Source organism: Pelophylax lessonae (assembly GCF_965119305.1).
Source record: "Pelophylax lessonae genome assembly, chromosome: 10".
Taxonomy (NCBI): Eukaryota; Metazoa; Chordata; class Amphibia; order Anura; family Ranidae; genus Pelophylax; species Pelophylax lessonae.
This window is the reverse complement of record NC_138777.1, coordinates 201,488,759-201,514,716: the sequence shown is the minus strand read 5'-3', so window position 1 is coordinate 201,514,716 and position 25,958 is coordinate 201,488,759. Positions and strand designations below refer to the sequence as shown.

General features: G+C 44.1%; 1 protein-coding gene across 1 annotated transcript in view; it reads right to left on the bottom strand.

Annotated features, from left to right (window-relative positions):
- The window catches only part of TANGO6 (transport and golgi organization 6 homolog), a 121,503-nt gene extending 95,837 nt beyond the window's left edge, over nt 1-25,666 (bottom strand). Inside the window, exons 1-8 of the mRNA XM_082270386.1 lie at nt 25,593-25,666; nt 22,010-22,671; nt 15,319-15,435; nt 14,989-15,139; nt 10,091-10,227; nt 8,143-8,308; nt 993-1,063; nt 53-165 (exon numbers count right to left, since the gene is read on the bottom strand). Of these exons, the coding sequence (XP_082126512.1) occupies nt 53-165; nt 993-1,063; nt 8,143-8,308; nt 10,091-10,227; nt 14,989-15,139; nt 15,319-15,435; nt 22,010-22,671; nt 25,593-25,656 (1,481 nt within the window). The 5' untranslated portion in view covers nt 25,657-25,666. The remainder of the gene's footprint in view (nt 1-52; nt 166-992; nt 1,064-8,142; nt 8,309-10,090; nt 10,228-14,988; nt 15,140-15,318; nt 15,436-22,009; nt 22,672-25,592) is intronic.
- Between the last annotated feature and the right edge of the window lie 292 nt (nt 25,667-25,958).

Genomic DNA, 25,958 nt, shown 5'->3' with positions numbered 1-25,958 from the left:
TACATTTAAAAACAGAAGATCTCCTGACTTTTTAATGTAGCTGATTGCTTACCGTAAGTGAGATACGTTCTGCCGAGCAAAACAATACAAGGAGAAGACAGCAGAGAGGACCCGTTTGGTGAAATTCAGTATGGTTGGCGTGGCATCGTTACCGACTACAAACACCTGTAATCACAACAATAAAAATCAGATACAGAATAATCAAAGGGGTGACAATTGGACACAGAACAATCGCAACACTCATTCAGAGAATAGAATACAAAGCTTTCTATGAAGTGGCTGAACCTCATTGGAAGTTTGCGTCCCACAGCTGGAACACAAGACTACATACAGTATATACAGCACGCCCAGCGGATGAACTTGTAAGTGTAAGAAATAGTTTGTTGGGGCCAGCTTGGATCAAATAAACTAGTCAAAGCAAAAGTAAAGCTGAAGATCAGCTTTGAAGGCATTAACCTTGAGAGTAAAACAGCATATGCACACAAGGGGCCTCAGTATATTACAGTGCACTGCATTCTTTTTTGCAAAATACAGAGTAATGTGATTGGCACACCTGTAACGCTCTGCTGGCACCCCTAAAGCCTGCAGTATGTACTCCCATATCATTTACCTTTGCTTGTCCCGAATAGCTTCTCGTGCGCAGCAGAGCTTAGACATTCATTTTCAGCATCATGGCAGCGCGCTTCACTTTTTCAAAAGCAGTACATATGCAGTGCATGCTTTGTCCCCTTGTCTACTTGAATCTTTTTACTCATAAGGTGGACTATGCCTTTAAATATTACCTACATAACAGATACTAGAAGTGTCCCCTTGTCTACATGAATCTTTTTCTTAATAAGGTGGACTATGCCTTTAAATATTACCTACACAACAGATACTAGAAGTGTCTTCTAGGCGCAAAGATAATTCCATTTACAAACTCAAGAAGTACCTTAAAATATATATATATATTAGTTTTAATGTATTCAGATGACTACCTCGCTTACACTCACCTTAACAATGTCCTCCACACACTGAGACAGTTCCAATTCTGACACCAAAATCTCTCCTGATAAAGACTTTTCTATAAGAACAGGAATGAGAGAGATGACAACCTTAATGCGAGTGTCTAAGAGCCTATGTGGCATTTCATTTAATGCAAATCCATATTCATAAACATAAAGCTATGCTAAAAATCTTATTGGAATGAATAAATATGAATAAAGGGGCCAAAATGTGCTATTCGGTAAGATGTTCTAAACTCCTTCCAGTGCTGGTTACAAGTGTGAAGGCCCAATCTGGAAATTTGATCAAATCTAATAAAAAAATATTATCCAATATGAACTTCCATCAGAAGAGATTGGACAACCAAATGACTAAGCCTTCAGGATGAGCCTGTTGAAATTTACAACTCGGAACAAAATTTTTTGGAAATTTTTGGGTTTTCATTTTTTTGATTAGTGAAAACAAGCTTTAAATCCTTTAAAGAGGCTCTGTCAATGGTGGTGAGCAAATTAACTGCAGGTATGTAGAGAATCTGAGGCTGGGGTGGGTAGGTCACTCTGAAGGGGTAAATAGAATAAGAGTGCACTTATCCTTTTAGGCTGAACTCCGGGAATGACCTTTGTTGCATACATATAGTACAATGGTCCAAAATGGCACATAAAGTACGTATATCTCATACCTGATGGGCTGTGCTGGGGAAGCAGACTATCACAGTAGTAGTCAGCACTATTACATGGATATCCGCCATCTTCCATGTCCTGTGTGAGGGTCCATGCACACGGTCTAAAAAGAGTTGCTTGCTCAGCACTGCTGCCATTCATGGAATGCCTTTCATTTGTTTCAGTGAATACAAGCCATTCTCTGATTAGTAGAGAGGACGGGCTTTGATGTCACAATCTTGCATTCATTGACTCACCTGTGGTCAGTGTACAGAGGGGAAAGTGCTTGCTAAGAACCCAGAAGATGGCAGCTATTTCTGTAGTAGAAGCATTTATTACAGTGATTGTCAGATTGCCTTGTGGCCTATCATGTAAGATATATGCAAACTTACATTGTGTCAAGCTAGACCAATAAGGATCATTCTGGGAGTTCAGCTTTAACGCTTCTAAAGAAAAAGTACATTGTCCAGCAGTGTTAATTTCGTTGACGAAAACATTTGTTGAAATTTTCGGCAGTGGCCTTTTTTTTTTGTTTTTTTTATTTCAACGAAATAAAGGTAACAGAATATATGTTCTTTAAAAACATAGAATATGCTGCATGACATACACAAAACAGGCTCTACAAGTTATTGAACCATATAATAGAACAAGAGTTTCTGCGATGTCATCTCTTCTGCAGTATGCAGAAACCTATATGAAAACAAACCGATACAACATGTAAGAAAACACCTCGTGTACAGCAGGGCAGTTCTTGAACTAAAACAGGCCAGAGAACTAAAAAAAAAAAAAAAAAAAAAAAAAAGGAGGGAGAATAAAGAGGGTAAAAATAAGGAGGAGTGAATAGGAGAAAGAGAGATTACCTGCCTAATGGTTAAACTGTTACCCGGGCATAGTAAATTCGAACTTAAAGGGATAAAGCATGATGTTAATCTGTTTCAGGACATACCAATTTGCTAGTATAACACAAAAGGGAAGGCACACTCAGTCATTTGGCATCTCTTGTGCATAGTACATCCATCCTGACCATGCATCTCTATATTTTTCTTGTTGGTCCCTAACAATGTGGATCCATCGTTCAGCCTGCATAATGACATCTACTTACCTTTTGTAGGGCAATTAGATTGTTTCCAGAATCTGGGAATTAGAACCTTTGCGGCATTTAATAAATGAGGTACTGTATTATACTCCTTTTATAAGCCTTCAAGGAAGATGGAATCCCATGAAAAAAGGAGATGGAATGGAGAATATGAAATAGGTCTAAAGGACAATTTTTTACTCTAAGAGGAACGGCTTCCCAGAATATTCTAATCTTAAGGCAGGACCACCAAATGTGGAGAAACGTGCCTCGTTGATCACATCCCCTCCAACAACGGTCACTAGCCGTAGGAAACATCTTAGCTAAACAGAAGAGGGTCTTGCACCACCTGGTAAGGCATTTAAAAGGAAGAATCTTGGGTGCGGGAGCGAATAGAAGAAGTATGAGTCAATTTAATGATCCCTTGGATCTGGGGCGGGGTGAATTCCAGACCAAGCTTCTTCTACCATTCCCTAATATAATAAGGGACTGTTGCTGAGCGGTCGCTTAGTACCAGTTTTGGGGAGGTGTCTACACATTGATTCAAACGTAAGACTCGTCAAAGAACTTGGTTTGTGTTCTAATTTAGAAAAAAATTCATTCATTTGGCGATGCCTCCAAGTCATGAAAGGAAAGGTACCATAGGAGATTGTACAGTCTGAAGGGGTAATAGTATTTATTGAGGCGCCAATATTGTAAATGTATCGCCATCCGCTCCCCAGAAACAAAAGAATCCATGCTCCTCACCACTGTATCAATTCTGACACGCCTCAGCAAGGACTCTAGCACTAAGGCGAATAGTAAGGGAGACACTGGTCATCCCTGCCTACTCCCATTACGAATGTCAAAGCGATCAGAAAGAGTTCCATTCACCTTCACACAAGCTTGGGGAGTCTGGTAAAGAGCCAATATCCACCCTAGCATCCGTTCACCAAGGCTGAGTCCACAGCGCAGTTCAGCCATATAGACCCGATCAACCCAGTCAAAGCCCTTTTCAGCATCCATTGACAAGACCAAGCAGGGCGCTCAAGAAGGACCCTGTTGAGCCCAGTGCAAGATATGGAATGCCTGAATAGTATTATTCCTGGCCTTGTGTCCAACTATGAAACCAGTTTGGCCTGGGTGCACCAAGGCCGCCAACATGATCCTGTAGGCGCACCGCCAACATTTTTGCCAACAGCTTGGTATCAGCGTTCAACAGGGAAATGGGTCTATAATTGGCACAACTCTGCGGGTCCCTGCCCAGTTTTGATAAAACTGTTATGTGAGCTAACAGAGCTTCGTAATGTAATGGGTTATTGGAGGCAAAAGAATTGAAATACTCAGTAAGGGGGTGAGCTAGAGTAGAACATTTTTTTTCATAATTTTGGTTTGTGAAACCATCAGGCCCCGGGCTCTTGTCCAATGGGCACACACATGAACTTTAATGGCATCCCAGTCTTAGTCCGTAGGGTTCAATATTGAGTGAACAGCTTCAACTCTTCTAGAAAGGCTGTACACAAGGTTTAGGAGTGTGTCTATGGGAATGTTTGACCATGGTTTCAGAAGCACATTTGTGGTCAGGTGCTGATGTTGGATGACAAGGCCCGGCTCACAGTCCACTCCCCAATGGTGTTCTATTGGGTTGAGGTCAAGCCAGTCAGGTTTCTCCATCCCCAAACTCCCTCATCAAGGTCTTTATGGACCTTGCTTTGTGCACTGTGCACAGTATGTTGGAAGTTGGAACAGGAAGGGGCCATCTCCAAACTGTTCTCACAAAGTTGGGAGCATAAAATTGTCCAAAATATCTTGGTATGCTGATGCCTTAGGAGTTCCCTTCACTGGAATTAAGGGGCCAAGCCCAACCCCTGAAAAACAACCTCACACCATAATCTCACCCCCCCCCCCCACCCATCCACCAAATGATATGGACCAATGCACAAAGCAAGGTCCATAAAAACATGGATGAGTGAGGTTGGGGGGAAGGAACTTAACTGGCCTGCAAAGAGTTCTGACCTCAACCTGACAGAACACCTTTGAAATGAATTTGAGCGGAGACTGCGAGCCAGGCCTTCTCAACCAACATCAGTGCCTGACCTCACAAATGCGCTTCTGGAGGAATGGTCAAACATTCCCATAGACACACTCCTAAACCTTGTGGACAGCCTTCCCAGAAGAGTTGAAGCTGTTATAGCTGCAAAGGGTGGGCCAACTCAATATTGAACCCTACGGACTAAGACTGGGATGCCATTAAAGTTCATGTGCCTGTAAAGGCAGGCGTCGCAATACTTTTGATAATATAGTGTAGATAAATAGTTGAAATCACTCATCTACATTGAACGGAGAGACGGACAACCCAACTACAGTGCGTGACAAATTTGACCAATGTGTATCTACTTGGGAGTATCTGGATCCATTGCATGAGTTCCGACCACTTCAGAAGAATTCTGTAACATTGCTGGCTATTACCCCATTGACTGGGGTCAGAGCTATCCCTCTGTGGCTACCTCCCTACCACCCTTTTTTATCCCTCTCTGCTCTATCCACCCACAAATCTTCTATCTACTTCATTACTTCCCCCCCATTCTGTCCACACAAGTCCCCTCCCCCAGTACACAGATTATTTAACCACTTGCCGTCTGCTCACTAGAGCTCTACTGCGGCAAAGTGGCTCTTGTAGGTCGGACGACTTAGACTTACGTCGGCAGACACTCCCCCTCCTCGGCGGCGCACGCGCGGCGCTGTAGGCTCGCTCCCGCTGTATTCAGTCACAGCGGGAGATGGGCCAGGGGAGGAGCAGCGGCGATCGCCGCTGCTCTTCCCCGATCATCGGGGAATCGAGTGTGGAGATCCGCCCGCTTGTGTAAACAAAGCGGGCGGATCTCCTAAGTGACAGGCAGGGTCAGATTGCAGGGTTCAGCATAGCTGAACCTGCGATATGTCCCTGGGTCACTCAGTCACCTCCCCCCACACACGTGAGTAAGCACCAGGCATACATTAACCCCTCCCGCTCCAATAAAATTAACCCCTTCCCTGCCAGTGTCATTTTTACAGTAACAGTGCATATGTATAGCACTGATTACTGCAGTAATGTCACTGGTACCCCCAAAAGTCTAAAAAATGTCAGTCAAGGGTCCGATCTTTCCGCCGCAATGTCGCAGTCCAGCAAAAAGTTGGAGTTTGCATGTTCTCCCTGTGCCTGTGTGGGTTTTCTCCGGGTACTCCGGTTTCCTCCCACACTCCAAAGACATGCTGGTAGGTTAACTGGATCCTGTATAAAAAAAAAAAAAAATTGGTCCTACTATGTATGTATGAATGTGAGTTAGGGACCATTCGATTGTACGCTCCTTGAGGGCAGGGACCGATGTGAATGTGTAATGTATATGTAAAGCGCTGCGTAAATTGACAGCGCTATACAAGTACCTGAAATAATAGTAATAATAATAATAATAATTGTGGCGGCCACCCGGGTAAGAACACGGGTCTCGCCGCCAGAGATGTCCTTTTCCCCCTAGTAGCGAGTTATGCTGTATTAATTCTGGTCTCGGTAGCAATAAAAAGTACTTTCCCAATAGTGATAATCCAAAGCAGGGATAGCTTACCCCACAGACGTTAGTCGAGACTGAATGCTGGGAGTGAACCGGTTTATTGGACAAGAATACAGGCGTTTTATACACTTGAGCAGTATGTCAGTCACTACATGAACAATAACCCGAATATTTACCCAAAACATCACACAATGGTTAGATAATGAGGTACAGCTGACTCAAGGCTAATCCCATCACAAAAGGATCCTCCAAGAGTTCATCAAATTAGCCCCCAGACAGAAACATTACGTCAAGAAAAAGGGAGAGGGGGAGAGGCAAGGACAAGCAATACATTCAACATACCGTGCACCAATAATGGGCACAGGGTGACCAAAATACAAAAGGAATCCGGGGACCCACATATAGTGTCTGTCTTTCATTCCCAGTGACGGTGACTACCGTCACGCTTATGCCCATCTATTAAAATTTAGGTCAGCCCTAGGTTTCCCACAGAGACCAATTTACAGCATAAATTCACCTTCAGATTCCTGCTTATCCTATATACATGGTTGTTGGCTTTTTTTCTGGGTGATTGTGTGTTCACTTGTCTGGTCAATTCCCCTGGTAAACGTCAACTCACTGTACTGTTTCTGTACTTTTTTATTTTATTTTTTTTTACTTAAAATGTTCAATAAACCTTTACCATTTAAAAAAGTAAATAAGCCGTCTGAGACAAAGCGTGCCCTTGTCCTTTCCCACAGCCTCTTATCCTGTCTCACAGCCTTGTGTTACTATCAATAATGTTGGAGGACATAGGCAACATAATAAAAGGCTGGCAGTTCAAGACAAACTTGTTTAAAAAGCGAATATTTGGCCATCATCATCTGCATACTGGTATACGTGTGTGTGTGTGTGTGTGTGTGTGTGTGTGTGTGTGTGTGTGTGTGTGTGTGTATCACACACACACACACACACACACACACACACACACACACACACACACACACACACACACACACACACACACACACACACACACACACACACCGTATATGCTCAAATATAAGCCGACCCGAGTATAAGCCGAGGCCCCTAATTTTACCACAGAAAAATGGGAAAAATGATTGACTCGAGTATAAGCCTTGGGTGACAATGCAGGGCGGCGGGCATGGTACAGGAGAATGCAGGGCTGCAGACATGGTACAGGAGAATGCAGGGCTGCAGACATGGTACAGGAGAATGCAGGGCTGCAGACATGGTACAGGAGAATGCAGGGCTGCAGACACGGTACAGGGGAATGCAGGGCTGTGGGCATGGTACAGGGGAATGCAGTGCTACGGGCATGGTACAGGGGAATGCAGGGCTGTGGGCATGGTACAGGGGAATGCAGGGCTGTGGGCATTGTACAAGAGAATGCGCGGCTGCGGGCATACTACAGGTGTACCATGCCCGCAGCACTGCATCCCTTGTAGTATGCCTGCAGCCCTGCATAATGGCAGGTAGTGCAGCTGTGTTTCACTTACATGTTCCAGAGGCACCTTAAATTTAAAAATGGCGCCGCCCTGTGCCGACACGTCATTGCGCATGCGCCGCCGCCGCTCGGGAAAGTTCGTATACATTCGGCTATTCCCGGGAATAGCCGAACGTGTACAGCCTATCCCGAGCGGCGGCGGCACATGCGCTGTGACATGTTGGCGCTGGGCGGCGCCATTTTTAAATCTAAAGCACGGCGGGCCGGCCGGGGACATTTTTTATATATATATATATATATATATATATATATATATATATATATATATATATATATATATATATATATATATTTTAGGGGGGGGGAAAAAAAATTAAAAATGAGATTAAAAGCTCTGCATTGAAGGACTTAGCTTTTGCTGCACTACAGGACAATGTGGCTACCTACCTGCCTGTAGCAAAGTGCAACGCAGCAGAGGTTCCAGCATCGGCAGAATTAGAAGTTTCTCTGCCAGATTTGGTTGATCACGCCTCATCTTCAGGATTGTTTCCGTAGCCACTCTCTGAAACTGACGTGCTACCAGCATGTTTTGGATGTGCAGCAAATCCAGAATCTACAAGGAAAGTCAGTACAGAATCAGATGAATGAAAGAACTGCATCCAATGCAGAGTCAAAGCCAAGCTCAGAGTACAGATCACTGGTATTTGCTTGCCAGGCTTATGACCGATTTCCCCACAGTACAAAGTTTCTTACAAAAGAGCATTATACATACACTCCTAACTTTCTCTATTGAGAAAAATGGTACATATCACATGAGACCATGTCAGGTCTTGCTAAAAAAAAATAAAAATGTCAATACAGGGCAATACAGCAGGTCTATGTACTGCAGCTCCGGCAGTTGCTTTAAGCGACTTGAGCTCTTTTGGTCTTGAACATAAATATAATTACTAGAGATGCACCAATGCCGATACCAAGTATTTGCACGAGTATCAGTATGCTGCCGATACAGCAACCGATACTTTGCGTCAATACAAAATGAATGGGCAGCAAATCGCACTGCAAAGAATTCCACGCAATTTGAACAGAAATTCGGTGCGATTACTGTCCGCATCTAATGCAATTTCCCCCCAACGCTCCCGTGTTTGTGCATAAAGGGATTAAAGCGCCATCTAGTTGACAGTTTAAAAAAATGTTACAACTCATAGCACATATCTGGCCACATATGCAATATAATCTACATAGGTGTCCTGGTCTGCCAAGGATAGCAAATCAGGGCAGCTGGAGGAGATGTAGAGGTGGTCCTGCCCGTAAGCTGACATCACTTCCGCCCTATCCAGTCCTGTGAGCACCTCCAGGAGCCCTGATTTGCTATTGGCGGACCGGGACACCAATGTAGAATATTTTGCATGTGGCTAGATATGTACTGCGAATTCTAACATTTTTTAAACTGCTCACTAGATGGCGCTTCAATTCCTTTCTATAAACACACACACACACACACACACACACACACACACACACACACACACACACACACACACAGAAGCAGTGGGGGAAAATCACAATTCGGACAGAATTGGCACCACATCTCTGTTCAAATCGCATACCAGTCTTTGCCGTGCGATTTGCATCCATTTTTTGGGAGATTGACGCAAATCGTACTGCAAAGTATCAGTATTGGGGAGTGTTTGACCGTAAGTAGTGGTACTTGTACTCTCCAATTAAAAATCCCTAATATTTACAAAATCTGTATACATTCTCATTAAAGTGGTTGTAGTTTTACCTATAGGTATGCCTATATTAAGGCTTACCTATAGGTGCTATAAATATCTCCTAAACATGCACTGTAGGAGATATTTACAGTGCATGCAGCCAATGACGTTGCATGCGCGGGAGTGATATAATCGCGCCTCCGGCCAATCAGATGGTCGGAGGACGCAATCCAGGAAGCAGGACGGCCGAACATGTCGGCCGTCTTGTCGGCACTGCGGGGGCTTCGTTTTTAGTTAAGTACTTCATAATGAGCTAGTATGCGATGCCTTTGTCTTTTACAGGTTTTTTTTTTCCACATTTGTTTTTCAGAGGGTTTACTTCCTCTTTAAAGTGCCTATAGGTGGTTTTAGGTGTGACAAATGAAACTTGTTTTCTTGGTCTGCAGAATGTCAAGACAGAATGTATTAGGTTAGTTGTTTTGAGCCTTATCTACTCTTGGGATTGGCTTTCTGCTCCAGACATCTCTCTGTCCTATATTTCGGTCAACTTCCTAACTGGAGGGGACACCTAACAAACATGCAATGCATAAATAAAAGCCTATACAAATCAGCCAGGGCATAAACCCTTACAAAATACACTAAACCCTTCATAACGTTCATAACTGAAAACCTTGCATTGTTACCTGTGGGCAGACATTCTGGTAATACTCTTCCACAGTCAGGGACTGTTGAGGACATGAGGCCAGAATCTTAGCCACAGCGTCACACCTCTTCCAGTCGCTGGCAGCAGCTTCTGCATCTCTTCCCCCAGCAGCACCAGCTGTAAAAATAGCAAAAAAAAAAAAAAATGAACATACCAGCTACTTAACCAACACAGGTGATTTCAATCTCTTGCTACAAAGATCTTTAACCACTCGTTGGCAGTCACCTCAATACATTTCAGCTACACAGGAGATTTTCAGTAGCTCAGCTGGGCTGCATAAATGGCTCCTTATGCAGCAGGCTACACATGTATAAAGTTGAGCTATCTTCTAGAGATCAATCATCTTAAGCAGGACATTGTGTGATCATTCTAGATTACTTCTAGGGACAAATAGTGATTTAAATAGCACAACTGAGTTACTAAAAATCTCCTGCGTGGCTTTAGCCTAAAAAGGTCATTAAATTTGTAAACTGCAAAAGATGACTGTGGAGTTTATTTACTAAAACTGGAGAGTGCAAAATCTGGTGCAGCTGTGCATGGTAGCCAATCCACTTTTTCAGTTATGCTTTGACAAAAAAAAAAAAAGAAAACTGGAAGCGGATTGGTTTCTATGCAGAGCTGCACCAGATTTTGCACACTCCAGTTTTAGTAAATCAACCCCTGTGTGTCTCTTGCAATTGTTCGAAGTCTGAGACTCCCATTCCCTAAGACCACAATTGTATCAGGCTGCAGGGACTTCTTAGAGACCCAAGTCTAAATTGTGCTTTGCTATGAAATTCTGTCAAAATACATATTCTAGCCAACTTCAAAGCATGTTATAAGGCACTACTATAGCTGCAGATAGGGGACTGGTGTCAACTACCCCGACTCTGTCTTTTTCCTTTCAGAGTGGGGGGGGGGTCTAGAGATTTCCACTGGCAACCTGGCTGAAATTTAGCTGCCGTGCAGCATCATGGTGCACACCTAAAGGTCACCTTTTGATGCAAGTGCATGATTTTGGACAATCTATCTTCTTTAAGTGGGGTACACACTAGTAGAAAATCTGCCGAAAATTCCCGTCCGAGGTAAAATTGTACGATTTTCGACTAGTGTGTACACAACTTTCAGCAGCCGATGCCGACATTTTCAAGGAAAAAAAATGGAGGGACAAACACCAAAATTTTTATCGTCCATCCCCAGACGACCAATTTTCTTTTAATGTGTATGCAGTACAACCGTGAAAAATCTGATACGAAAGACCGCGCATGATTTGAAGTTGCTGACGACCCGGAAGTCTAGGAACAAAATGTCCTTAAAAAAAAAAATCGGACGAGAAATTTTGTGAACATTTATGCACTGTCAACTAAAAACGGTTATGACCGCTGAGCAAGAGAGAGAAAAATCGGAGGATATTTCGTCCGATTTTCGTCAAGTGTGTACGGGCCTTTAGTCAAGCACACCCTTTCAATATCAAAGGCAAAACAATAGCAGCTTATATCTAGCTTAAAGTGAATGTGTATTGCCAAAGTACAGATTTGCTTTAAAGGAATCTATAGTCAATGGTGTAATTAGGTAAATATGGTTAACTAAATATTTAGATCCAGACTATTGAGAGTTATTTATTGCCATTTATGAATACCGTGCAATTTTGTACTGGAGTGTATTGTCCTGTTCCTTGAGTCATTTTCTAGTGCTGTATATATATTGGCATTTTCCATTTTAAGAGACCTTTAAGAACCTGTGAAGTCGCTTGCTGGATTGTTGGTAGAGCTGCACTGAAATTTTGGCAGTCGAATATGATGTTATTGGCATTTTGCTGATAATAGAAAAAGGTGCTAACGGTAGGGATGCACCGAATATTCGGCGGCCGAACATTATTCGGCCGAAAATAGAAAAAATAGCACTTTCGGTATTCGGTCGAATAAGTCAAAAGGGCGAATAATTTTGTGCCGAATAATAGGGCTGAACGATAGTCGATATGATATCGACTATCGTTCTGTGGCCGTAGGCGATATTCATATCGCCGAGGTCACGATATTTACAGGGGGAAGGGACTCGGAGGAGGACTCACAGACTTCCGTGAAGCCGGGACACTTCAGCGGTGAGCATACATACAGTACTCACTCGTGCACTGCAGCCCGCCCCACACATTCAGTGAGTCTTACTCTCCTCCCTAGTTTTTTCAATGGCACATTCAGGAAGCCAATCACGCCGTGATTAGCTGCACAGCGGAACCAATCACGCGTGCCTGCACACCTGATTGGTTCCGCTGTGCCGCTACTCACGGCGTGATTGGCTTCCTGAATGTGCCATTGAAAAAACTAGGGAGGAGAGTAAGACTCACTGAATGTGTGGGGCGGGCTGCAGTGCACGAGTGAGTAATGTATGTTATGCGGCTGTGCTCCTTTCCAGGCTACTACTAGTCCACCTCCAGCCTCCTACTACCACCACTATGAGAGACTGTCTGTCACTGTATAATCTGATCGAGTCCACACTGACACTGACTGACTGTCACTGAGTAATTGATGTTACCACATTAACCCTGACCTGCCCAGTGCCCTGTATCTGCAATTAAAATTTACAAGGCGGCCTGCATGCTTCCTGATTTCCATTCCCAGCATCCTTCCCAATCCCTACAGTGTCACTAACATTAACCCTATGGTACAAGGCTACAGTGTGCACTGAATCCCATTCCCTACAGTAACATTTAGGGAGAGAGAGAGAGAGACATGAGAGGACAAGAGAGAGAGAGAGAGAGAGAGACATGAGAGGACAAGAGAGAGAGAGAGAGAGAGAGAGAGACATGAGAGGACAAGAGAGAGAGAGTGAGAGGACAAGAGAGAGAGACACGAGAGGACAAGAGAGAGGACAAAAAATTGGCAAAATAAATGGAAAAAATGCGAAACACCGCGTTCGGTATTCGGCCTTCGGCCAAACATTTCATTATTATTCGGCTTCGGCCAAGAATTTCATTTCGGTGCATCCCTAGCTAACGGCTACGAAAACGCATGCCATTTTACTGGGCTTATGGTTTGTTTTTCATAGGTCATATGACTCAAAAACATGTAACATCAAAAACATTAATACGGATGCGTCATTGATGCATTCTTGCTGCGTTTATAATGCATTTCAACCTGGAGGTGCGATATTGGTGCAGTTTTCTTTAAGTGCTGGGTCACACTTGTGCGATGCGGGAAGGCTGCGAATTTGCAGCCTGTTCCCGCATCGCAAACGCACATCTGGCAGTTCACACTGCCATATGCGATACGCTGGGATTGTCAATGAAATGTTAACGACACCCCCAGTTTGATCGCATATCGCAGTGCGATCTTACAATTCGCACAGGATCGTATCGCACAAGTGTGAACCACTGTGCGATCCGATCCTGATGCGGCTGAAAAAATGCCTCATGTGCGAACTTTTGTGCGGGTGCAGTGCGAATTTAGCCATACAAAGTGTATGGCTGAATTCGCACTGCACATCCGATCGCATGTAATGAAGGAGCAGTGCGCTCTGATATTACATGCGATCGCCGCACACGTGGAAGTGTGAACCGGCACTTACTGACCAAAAATGCCGCAAACAGGATTTTTAACACTACAACGGAAGCACAACGCGACCAGTGTGAAGACATACATAGAATTTAAAGAGTTGCGCTAAAGGTGCCAATAATGTCCGCCAATAAATTCATATTCATTTCAATTCATGGTATTAATTACAAAGTCAAATATAATACAATTATGTATAACAATATATGTTTTTTTTTTTTTTTTTAAACTGTAATTTTTGGTCTTCAGGCTAAGTGCATCCCACATTTCTGGTTTCAGCACCAAAATTTGATTTCGGCGCACCAACTATTTTTTGGTACTTTTGTTTTTAAATAAGTTTTTGTTTTTATTTTGTGTATACTTGGGAAAACTCACTAAATATCTTTAAAAAAATAATAAATAGATAGATTATTAATATCTACCACTTGCAGTGAACAGATGAAGGATCTCTTTGCAGTGAATGTGCTAAAAATAGACCCTAATAGTGTACACCCCCCCTTCTTATTACAGGCCTATAAAGCCCCGTACACACGCAACGGTTATCGGCCGACCGATCGTCCGACTTTTGTCCAAGTGGTGTTTTGTTGGTTGGAATGTGCCTAGACTGCATACAAATTTTCTCGGCCAACAAAAATCTACTTCAGAAGTGATGTCATGTGTTGGTTTGTTTTCTTTGTGTTTTTTCTTCACTGAGCATGCCCAGACTTGCTCATTAGATTTTTCCCTGTCAAAATCTGTACTGACTGCACGAAAATCGGCCGTTGTGTTGACGGCCAACAAAAAATTTATAGCCTGCACACCAGATTTTTTTCGGCCGAAAAGTCGGAGTTGGTTGTCGGAAGCATCATACTAACAAGCCGAAAATTGGCCAATCGGACGTTGGCCGAAAATTCCCTGACAATTTTCGCCGCGTGTATACAGGGCATTAGTCTATGTATAGTAAGGCAAGCCATAGATGATGCGATTTTCTTTCCTGCAGACACGTGCTTCAGAAAAGAAAATCAATTGATTCCCCCATCAACAATGACTGTCCTGTGGAGCGATTGTGTTTTCCCAACGGGGAGGAGCCAGGGAGCTGTCCTTGTCGGAAGAACACACAGTGATTATTGCTAGTGGCTTTAGCTGCTGGCAATAAAAGCATTTAAAAACCCAACACACTGGTTGCACCTAAGTCAACTGATAGATTGACTTGGGTATAATCAGCCTGTCCATAGATGGGTTTGAATCTTGGCCGGTCCCTGCTGATCTGGCCGAGATTCGAACCATCTATGGCCGTCATGACTATGCAAACCAAGTATCAGGATAGAAAGGATAGAACAACAATAAAACTTTTTTCACCCCATCAACCAACCTCCAGCTCCTTCTAGGATCCCGTGAACAACAGCCTGAACCCCTTTCGGTCTCATCAATCGCTCAGACAGCAACTGCCCAGACAATCGGCGCAGCCAGGCAGGAGCTGGAGCCCTCTGCGCTGAGGACGACGCTCCTGTCGGATGTGGCCCCTGCAACAACGTATGGTCTATTTAACAAGAACCAAAAGACCAATCACACTAAAATGATGATCAAACAATTAAAACATTGCCTTTTAAGAGAAAGTTGCAGGATAAAACTGTTAAAAAAACAACAGAAAGGAAAGACTGTTTGAGATACACATTCACCCCAAATAAAAACAGAGAATTACCTGTCTGGGTCCTCCTTGCAGGATTATTAGTTCTTTGATCACTAGTGGCTGGTACAGCTGATCTATCAGGCCTCTCAGGGACTCCTTACATTGGATCCTTTCACTTTCTGTCAAATTCTTAAGAAGAAAACAAAGGAAAATGTTTGTGGGGCATTACCACAGTCCATCCTCTTCACAAAAGTTACTGTAAAGTATACTTAAAGTGGTAGTAAAGGTTTTTTATTTTCCATTAAATAATAAAATTATACTTACCTGCTCTGTGCAATAATATAGAAAGGTTATTTTACACATAACAGTTCTTAATTATAATTTTAACCACTTTACCACCGGAGGATTTTGCTGTCTTACGTCTGAGCCACTTTTTGCGATTCAGCGCTGTGCGACTTTAACTGCCAATTGCGCGGTCGTGCGACGCCGTACCCAAACAAAATGTATGTCCTTTTTTTCCCACAAACAGAGCTTTCTTTTGGTGGTATTTGATCACCTGTGCGATTTTTACTTTTTGCGCTATAAACAAAAAAAGAGCGTAAATTTTGAAAAAACAACAATATTTTTCACATTTTTTTTTATATGAAATTCCCCCCAAAAAAATGTAAAAATCAAAATTTTTTTAAATTTTTGGCCAATTTGTTTTCTGCTACCTATGTTTGGTAAAAAAATTCACAATAAGCGTATTTTGCACAAAAGTTATTGCGTTTACTAACAAAGGGAAAGATTTCTGTAATTTTTGGTGTTTTTTTTTTTTTAACAGCTTGCCGACCGCCGCAAGTAGATTTACTGCGGCGGTCAGCCCCTGCCAGGCAGAGTGACGTTAATTAACGTCACTAGCCTGGGAGGGTCTGGGGAGCGAGCGCGCGCCCGCGGAGGCGCGCTCCCGCGCGGTCACGGACCCCCCCCGCGCGTGTGACCAGCGGACCCGATGTCCGCCGGCCACTCGGCGATCGTCGGGGGAGAGGGAGAATGTCAGGCAGCTTGTGTAAACAAGCTGCCTGTCATTCTCCTCGCTGTAAAGACACTGATCACATGGATCTACTATGTAGATCCGTTGATCAGTGTCCTTACAGCTAGAGCCACAGCCAATCACAGTAAGAATCACGCCCCTAGGGACACACACAGCCCCTCCCTCCCAAATAAAGTTAACCCCTTCACTGCCAGTGTATTTTTACAGTAACAGTGCATATGTATAGCACTGATTACTGTAGAAATGTCACTGGTAACCCCAAAAGTGTCAAAAATGTCAGTCAAGGGTCCGATCTGTCCGCCGCAATGTCGCAGTACCGCAAAAAAATCGCAGATCGCCGCCATTACGCGTTAAAAAAAAAAACAACAAAAATGACAAAAATCTTTCCCTTTGTTAGTAAACGCGATAACTTTTGCGCAAACCAATCAAAATACGCTTTTTGCGATTTTTTTTTACCAAACATAGGTAGGATAAAACAAATTGGCCAAAAATGTTAAAAAAGATTTTTACATTTTTTTTTGGGGGAATTTCATATAAAAAAATGTGAAAAATATTGCTATTTTTGCAAAATTGTCGCTCTTTTTTTGTTTATAGCGCGTGATCAAAAAATCGCACAGGTGATCAAATACCACCAAAAGAAAGCTCTGTTTGTGGGAAAAAAAGGATGTCAAATTCGTTTAGGTACAGCGTTGCACGACCGCGCAATTGTCCGTTAAAGTCACGCAGTGCCGAATCGCAAAATACCCCCTGGTCTTTTAGCAGGAAAATCCTCCGGGGCTTAAGTGGTTAACGCGTAATGGCGGCGATCTGCGATTTTTTTTTTGCGGGACTGCGACATTGCGGCGGACAGATCAGACCCTTGACTGACATTTTTGACACTTTTGGGGGTACCAGTGACATTACTGCAGTAATCAGTGCTATATATATGAACTGTTACTGTAAAAATTACACTGGCAGGGAAGGGGTTAATTTTATTGGAGAGGGAGGGGTTAATGTATGCCTGGTGCTTACTGACGTGTGTGGGGGGAGGGGACTATGTGACACAAGGACAGATCCAGGGTTCAGCTATGCTGAACCCTGCAATCTGACCCTGCCTGTCACTTAGGAGATCCGCCCGCTTGTGTTTACACAAGCAGGCGGATCTCCACACTAGATCCTCGACGATCGGGGAAGAGCAGCGGCAATCGCCGCTGCTCCTCCCCTGGCCCGACTCCCGCTGTGACTGAATACAGTGGGAGCAAGCCTCCGGCGGAGCGCGAGCGCTGCCGAGAAAGGGGAGTGTCTGGCGACGTAGTACTACGTCGTCAGACTATAACGAGCTACTTTGCCGCAGTAATATTACTGCAGGCAGACGTAAAGTGGTTAAAGGATGAGTTGGGGCAAAAGCCTTTTTGCTTTTCCTTCTCCTTTACAGAAATGCAGTTCGTTCTGTCGTTGGCTGACATCACTGAGCTAATCGAGATTCTGGATTGATCCAGCCAGCTGGCTGAATCGGCTCAGCCTTTCAGAGAGCCACTGGGAGCCCGAGCCAGCTGCTCCCGCCCCCCTCCACAGCTAAGTGCTCCAGTGAGCACTGGAGGGGCAGAGCAGAGAGCCAGTGAATGACAGTCACCGCTCTCTGCTCACTGAAGAGAGACCTGAGTTATCAGTGGTCTTTGATTGTTAAGTTCCTTATGTTAGAAGCAGCGGGGGACTGATGCTGCCTCTACCTAGGGGAATATATATACTTTTAAACACTTACAGACCGTACTATAGCTGGAAGACTTCCTGAAGACGATCAATATCGAAATGCATTGTGGTCTACACACCCGGAAATACTGAAAACCAGTGACGTCATTTCCGCACATTGTTTGGAGCGCACGCGGACCACTGCCACGCTACACTGTTCTTACATAGACCAGCAGAGAGGGATACAAAATCCTCAGAAACAGCACCTGGACTAGCAAATAGCGCCTTCATTGTGTGCCAGGTGGCACACTTAAATGTAAGCAGCCATCTTTTATGTTTTTTTGCTTAAATAAAACGGTATTATACTATATTCTGGCTTCCCATTCTCTATACCCATACATCTGCCTGAATTTACAACCATACGATCGGGAGGCTTGAGCCATTTAAACCTTACACCCCATCACCCAGTGCACAGAATTTTGATATGCGTTATACATAAGTTTTTTGGTTTATTTATTAAGGTTTGCCCAAGGATTGGGCTACGGTGCAATAGATGAGAATATTATTGCATACTTACACTTTTCTACACCAATACTACACAGTGGTAGCACTTTGTGGTATTAGGAACACATATATATAACCTTCAAGTACATACCCATAAATACCAGCGCCTCCTCTACTATAATATACATCAGTTTATTTTGTGACACACACAAAAAAAAAAAAAAAAAAAAAAAAAAGGGGGCAGCAGGTATTCATCGGATATCATAAATCAGAACCAGGCGCCCTCACCTACATCATTTAAATAGTTCTGGGAGGCTGTCATATGACAGCCCCTCCTGATCGCACCCACTGTGGGGCGCGGGTGGTGGGCTCTGTGATCACAGTGTCTAGAGGACACTACTGATCACTGATTGAAGTAAAGGGCCAATCAGGGGCTCTTTACCACATAATCTGCTATGTCCAATCACAGCTGATCCAAGGATGTAAATGGAAACCGGCTGGAAGCACTGATGAACACTTACTGGCAGCACTGGTGGGCACAGATTAGCAGCATGGGTGGGCACTGTGGGGATTGCACTGATAATCAGGACACTGATAATCAGTGCCCTGATTATCAATGTATGTCTCTTTAAGGGACGCCGGTTATAGGCACCCCTTTCCTCATGCTGAAAGCACGAGGAGAGGAAAAAAAGAGAGCCGATAACCAGCTCCTCTTAAAGGGACATATACACTGATAATACATTGATAATCAGGGCACTGATTATCAGTGTCCTGATTATCAGTGCAGTCCCCACCAGTGCTGCCAATCTGTGCCCACCAGTGCTGCCAATAAGTTTCCATCAGTGCCTCCTCATCAGTGTCACCCATCAGTTCCACCTATCAGTGCCACCTCATTAGTGTTCACCAGGGCATCCTCATCAGTGCAAGCTTTATCAGCGCACATCAGTGAAGAAGAAAAATTACCTGTTTGCAAAATTTTATAACAAACTCTAAAAGAGTTTTTTTTCAAAATTTTCGGTCTTTATTTATAGTTTTTTCTTTAGCAAACAATAAAAAAAAAACCAGTAGTGATTAAATACCAACAAAAGAAATCTCTATTTGTGAAAAAAAAAAATATATAAAAATGTAGTTTGGGTACAGTGTTGCATGACTGCGCAATTGTCATTCAAAGTGCGACAACGCTGAAAGCTGAAAATGGCCTGGGTGGGAAGAGGGTAAAAGTGCCCAGTAGGCAAGTGGTTAAAGAAGCCATGCTTTTCCTTTAAGGCATGGTAATGCTTGCTTACATTGAACTTCTTTTTCTGTGTACAGCACTCACACCGAAAGAGGCACAGTGCCCTCTGCAGGCTGCTGAAGTTGTTTGTTTGTAAGCAGTCCTCACCTTGATTGGCTGTTAAGGTGGTCACATGACTTGGAAGCACTGATTGGCTTAGAAAAATTACTTGTTCCAAATTATTATTGCGAGACCTGCGGATTTTAGTGACAGCTTGGTCACAATGCTAGGAGCGTGCACAGATATGTTCTTCTAGTTCATAGCTACAACATAAATGAATGTTCTCAGGGCATGTGCAGGGGAATATTATTCTACACATACCTAATGGGAACTTTATACGCCAACTGTCCAGCTGGTCAGAATTAGGCAAAACAGTGTATATTTTATTGTTCATTCACATTTGTACGACTTCAAAGTCATTGGATGGGTGCGACTTGGATGTGACTTCTTGTCCCTCTGCAAAGTCAGACTTACTGTTGCATATAAAACATTCAGATACGACTTACATGCAACCTCTGAGGGTTAACATTGAAGTTTTTTGCCCTCAAGTTGAATGAAAGTCGGACCAATGTAGTGCATAAACTACTTTGAAGTCGCACATATATGGATGGCTATCATTGATATCCAAAGTCGCATGACAAGTTTCACAAGTGTGAATGGAGTCTTACTGTGCATTTTACTGCTTTCGTGAACATTTGCTTTGGACTCAATTCAAACTTGTAGTACAAATTTGTAGTGCAACTTTGGATTGGGCGCGTCTTGGATGCGACTTTGGCTTTGACCGATGATAATGGACAACTGTTCATAGGACCTTTGGAGTTTACAGTGCAGTCTATGGCACTCAAATTGCATGAAAGTTGGATCAAAGTAGTGCAGGAACATAACGACCGCCCACCGCAGTTTTACTGTGACAGGCAGCCACTCCTGGGCAAAGCGACGTAATATAACGTCGCTCGCTCAGGAGACTATAGGGGTGAATGCGCGCTGCCTGCGGCGCGCTTCCGCCCCCGCTCATCAGCTGGGGAAGCCAGTGCGTGTGACTGGTGGCTCCGATGGCCGCCCGGCCACTCGCTATCTCCCGCAGCTGAGAGAGAAAGACAGACGGCTGATGTAAACACAGCTGTCTGTCATTCTCCCTTAGATTATCACAGAGGCTATGTGATCCTGCTATATAGGATAGCATGTCTCTGCGATGATCTAAAAAAAAAAAAAACACACCCCCTGACAGTTAGAATCACACCCCTAGGGTCACATTTAACCCCTTGATCACCAAGACAGTTAACCCCTTCCCTGCCAGTGTCATTTTTACAGTAACAGTGCATATTTATAGCACTGATTACTGTAGTAATGTCACTGGTACCCCCAAAAGTGTCAAAAATGTCAGTTAGGGGTCCGATCTGTCCCCCGCAATCCTGGAAAAAAATAAAAATAAAAAAAAAAAAAAAAAAAAAAAAATCGCAGATCGCCGTCATTACTAGTTAATAAAAAAAAACAATAAAAGTTACATAAATCTTTCCCGTAGATAGTAAATGCAATAACTTTTGAGCAAACCAATCAAAATACGATTATTGCGATTTTTTTTTTTACAAAAAATATGTAGCAGAAAACAAATCGGCCTAAAATGTTAAAATTTTTTGATTTTTACATTTTATTTTTTTTTGAAAATTTCATATTAATGAATGTGAAAAACATTGTTATTTTTTTTTAAATTGTCGCTCTTTTTTTGTTTATAGCGCAAAAAGTAAAAATCGCACAGGTGATCAAATACCACCAAAAGAAAGCTCTATTTGTGGGAAAAAAAGGACTTATATTTCATTTGGTTACAGAGTTGCACGACCACGCAATTGTCCGTTAAAATAACGCAGTGCCGAATCGCAAAATAGGGCCTGGTCTTTGAGCAGCCAAATCCTCCGGGGCTTAAGTGGTTAAAATTGCACATATTTGTACGGTTGTCACTGAAGAACATGGCACATGGGGTGCGACTTGTCATGCAACTTTGGCGTCCAAAGTCGCATCACAAATTGCACAAGTGTGAATGGAACCTTAAAATGACCACAGAAGTTTGACATATCTGGGAATTCTGGTGGAAGTCTCTCTCTACTGGAGACCCAATTAGATATAAGAAAAAAGCACCAGATTAAGTTTGGCAATAACCATAAAAAGTAAAATAAAAGCTTTTCCTGTGGCTGAATTTTTTACATTTTTGCTGGACATAAGATAGTCATGAAAAAAATGTGACACTGACCACTCTCAGATGGTCTGACAGCATTAGGCTGACTTTATACCTTCAATCTGCCTTCTGTAACCGGCTCAGTCTTTGTCTTGGTTGGGCAATACCCCAGCTGGCACAGTCCTGCCATGACATCCCCCAGATGCTGCGTAAAGAGCAGGCTCCCCAGCGATGGGTGTCGAGACACCTCCAGTAAGGTAGTGCAGGTAATGTAAAGTCTACGGGTACGGACATCAGACAGGTCATGGGACACCATCGAACACACAAGAGCTCCAAACTCCGAGCGATGTTGTAGTGGAAGGCCAATGCCAGGCAGGAGATAGGGGCAGATTCCCATAGAAACCACAAACTGGAGCGCTGAGCGGACATTCTTCTGCTGGGCGATGCTGAGTGCATCTGGGCTAAGACTTGGGGCAGCCTCGGGGGTCTTTAGGTTTGGTTTAGGGGGTCTGAACGAAGCTGCCAATTGAACCATACACTCCTTCAGACACAGGAGCAGCACCAGGGCTTCCAACGTGAACTTCCACGAGGAATCTGCCACGGCTTCAGAGCCTTCCTGTATCAGTTTTGTGTCCTCTAAGACCTTCGTCCTCAGAATTCGCAGGTTCTCCCACTTAGGGCCACTTTGCAGCTCCTCCTCCAGAGAGGCCACATTAAGCTGCAATGTTTTGATCAGGGCGGCCTGTTTATCGGAATCAGGAGCTGCAGATCCAGGCTCTAAAAAAAGAACAAAAACAAAACATATTTCACAACATCTCATCGTGCTGTATAAAATATTTGTAGGTATATGGAAAAAAATAAAAAGAAGGTGACGTGTGCCGATCACATTTCTATCACACCACTTTTCTGTCTATCCCCGACTGTCTATGCGTGAGCTGAATTTAAAATTACATTTTTTGTTGACAAGCAGCCATTTTTTATTCCTCTAGACAAGTCCATGTATGATTGGTCCATGGTCCTTGTCCATGTGTGTTTAGAGTACCGTCCAAATCAGGAATCAAAAAACTGCCAAACGCATTCAGAGGGATTCAAAATGTGTGCGTTCCTAAAGCCTAACTCCACGATTAATCCCTTTACATAGTTTACAAAATAAATAAGGTATGAAATAAAAAAAAAAAAAATAAAGCACAAATAAAATAAAAACAACAACATCAAGAAAATAAAGTATTAATATATGAAATGATACAATAAAAATACATAAAATCAATAAATATATACTTTACTTATGGAGTAAAAGTAAAGTAACACAGGTATGGCCGATCACATTGAAGCCTGAGGATCTTCATGATGGCCAGAGGAGGAGGAGAGCTCAGCACAGCCAACCCCCGTATTCCTCTCATAATATATTTCCTTTATTTCCATGAATTGTTAGGTGAGACTACACCAGTAGTCTCTAAACTGCAAACCTTTGCTTGCTTTCATCCGGCCCTTGGGGCATTATCCCCCCCCCCTCCACTGATACCAACAATGGGATGTAATTACTCCCACTGACACCAATGAAGGGGCAAAATTCCTCCCAATGCCACCAGAAATGGGGCACAATTCCACCCATTGACAAACATAATGGGGCACTATTCCTCTAACTGACACCAATGATGGGACACTATTCCTCCCACTGACACCAATGATGGGGCACTATTCCTCCCACTGACACCAATGATGGGACACTATTCCTCCCACTGACACCAATGATGGGACACTATTCCTCCCACTGACACCAATGATGGGACACTATTCCTCCCACTGACACCAATGATGGGACACTATTCCTCCCACTGACACCAATGATGGGACACCATTCCTCCCACTGACACCAATGATGGGACACCATTCCTCCCACTGACACCAATGATGGGACACCATTCCTCCCACTGACACCAATGATGGGACACTATTCCTCCCACTGACACCAATGATGGGACACCATTCCTCCCACTGACACCAATGATGGGACACCATTCCTCCCACTGACACCAATGATGGGACACTATTCCTCCCACTGACACCAATGATGGGACACTATTCCTCCCACTGACACCAATGATGGGGCACTATTCCTCCCACTGACACCAATGATGGGACACTATTCCTCCCACTGACACCAATGATGGGACACTATTCCTCCCACTGACACCAATGATGGGGCACTATTCCTCCCACTGACACCAATGATGGGACACTATTCCTCCCACTGACACCAATGATGGGACACTATTCCTCCCACTGACACCAATGATGGGACACTATTCCTCCCACTGACACCAATGATGGGGCACTATTCCTCCCACTGACACCAATGATGGGGCACTATTCCTCCCACTGACACCAATGATGGGACACTATTCCTCCCACTGACACCAATGATGGGGCACTATTCCTCCCACTGACACCAATGATGGGACACTATTCCTCCCACTGACACCAATGATGGGACACTATTCCTCCCACTGACACCAATGATGGGGCACTATTCCTCCCACTGACACCAATGATGGGACACTATTCCTCCCACTGACACCAATGATGGGACACTATTCCTCCCACTGACACCAATGATGGGGTACTATAGCCCCCACTGACACCAATGATGGGGCACTATTCCTCCCACTGACACCAATGATGGGACACCATTCCTCCCACTGACACCAATGATGGGACACCATTCCTCCCACTGACACCAATGATGGGACACCATTCCTCCCACTGACACCAATGATGGGACACCATTCCTCCCACTGACACCAATGATGGGACACTATTCCTCCCACTGACACCAATGATGGGGAACTATTCCCCCCACTGACACCAATGATGGGGCACTATTCCTCCCACTGACACCAATGATGGGGCACTATTCCTCCCACTGACACCAATGATGGGACACTATTCCTCCCACTGACACCAATGATGGGACACTATTCCTCCCACTGACACCAATGATGGGACACTATTCCTCCCACTGACACCAATGATGGGGCACTATTCCTCCCACTGATGAGGTGCGGTTCCTCTCACTTACACCAAAGATGGGACACATTTCCTACCAGTGATGAGGCACTATTCCTCCCAATGACACCTGCGACCGGGTGCTGTTCCTTTAACTGACACCAAAGATGGGACACATTTCCTCCCAATGACACCAATGATGGGGCACTTTTATCAATGATGGGTCACTATTGACACCAGCGATGGGCACTACTCCTCCCAATGATGGGGTGCGGTTCCTCTCACATACACCAACAATGGGGCCAATTTCCTACCAATGACACCAGTGATGGGGTGCGGTTCCTCTCACTGACACCAAACATCGGACATATTTATTACCAATGATGGGGCACTAATACCCCAAATGACACCAGCAATGGGGCTGTTCCTGTCACTGACACCAGAGATGGGGCATTGTGTATTTTTTCCTCTCACACCGGTCACAGTCGGGCCCCCGGTAAGTCTGGAGGACAGTAATGTGGCGCTTGGATTAGTGTGGAGATCCCTGTCCTAGACCCAGGACTGCATTCACTGTCCCCTCTCATTACCAGCCTCGTAGCACCGTGTAATGATATCAGTGTAATTATAACGGACTAGAAGTCCCAGCATGCCACGCCGAGAACCAGTGGTGGAGTCCCCCCGCCTGTGCTCACCTCTCGGGGTAATCAGTACTTTCAGAGCCTCTGTCACCTCAGACACGCTCACAACACCCGCCATCTTTCTACACCCAGAGTCGCACCTGGATGACGTCAGGCCGGACGCAGCCACAGCGTGAGGGACAGCGCGCCCCCGTGTGGTGTGAACCGGGTGTGCGGCCTCAGCTAAAGAGAACCTTTCACCGTCCAGCCTCACTTAGAACGTTCATTGCTCCCAATGAAGAGCTATTGTTGGTTATAGAAATTAAATCCTCAATGCAGGAGCTCCCAGTTCACAGTTTACCCAACAAATGGGGCTGGGGATGAAGTTTTCTGTCCTCATGAAGAAGCGCCAACACAATATTACCCACTTCAGCCCCAGAA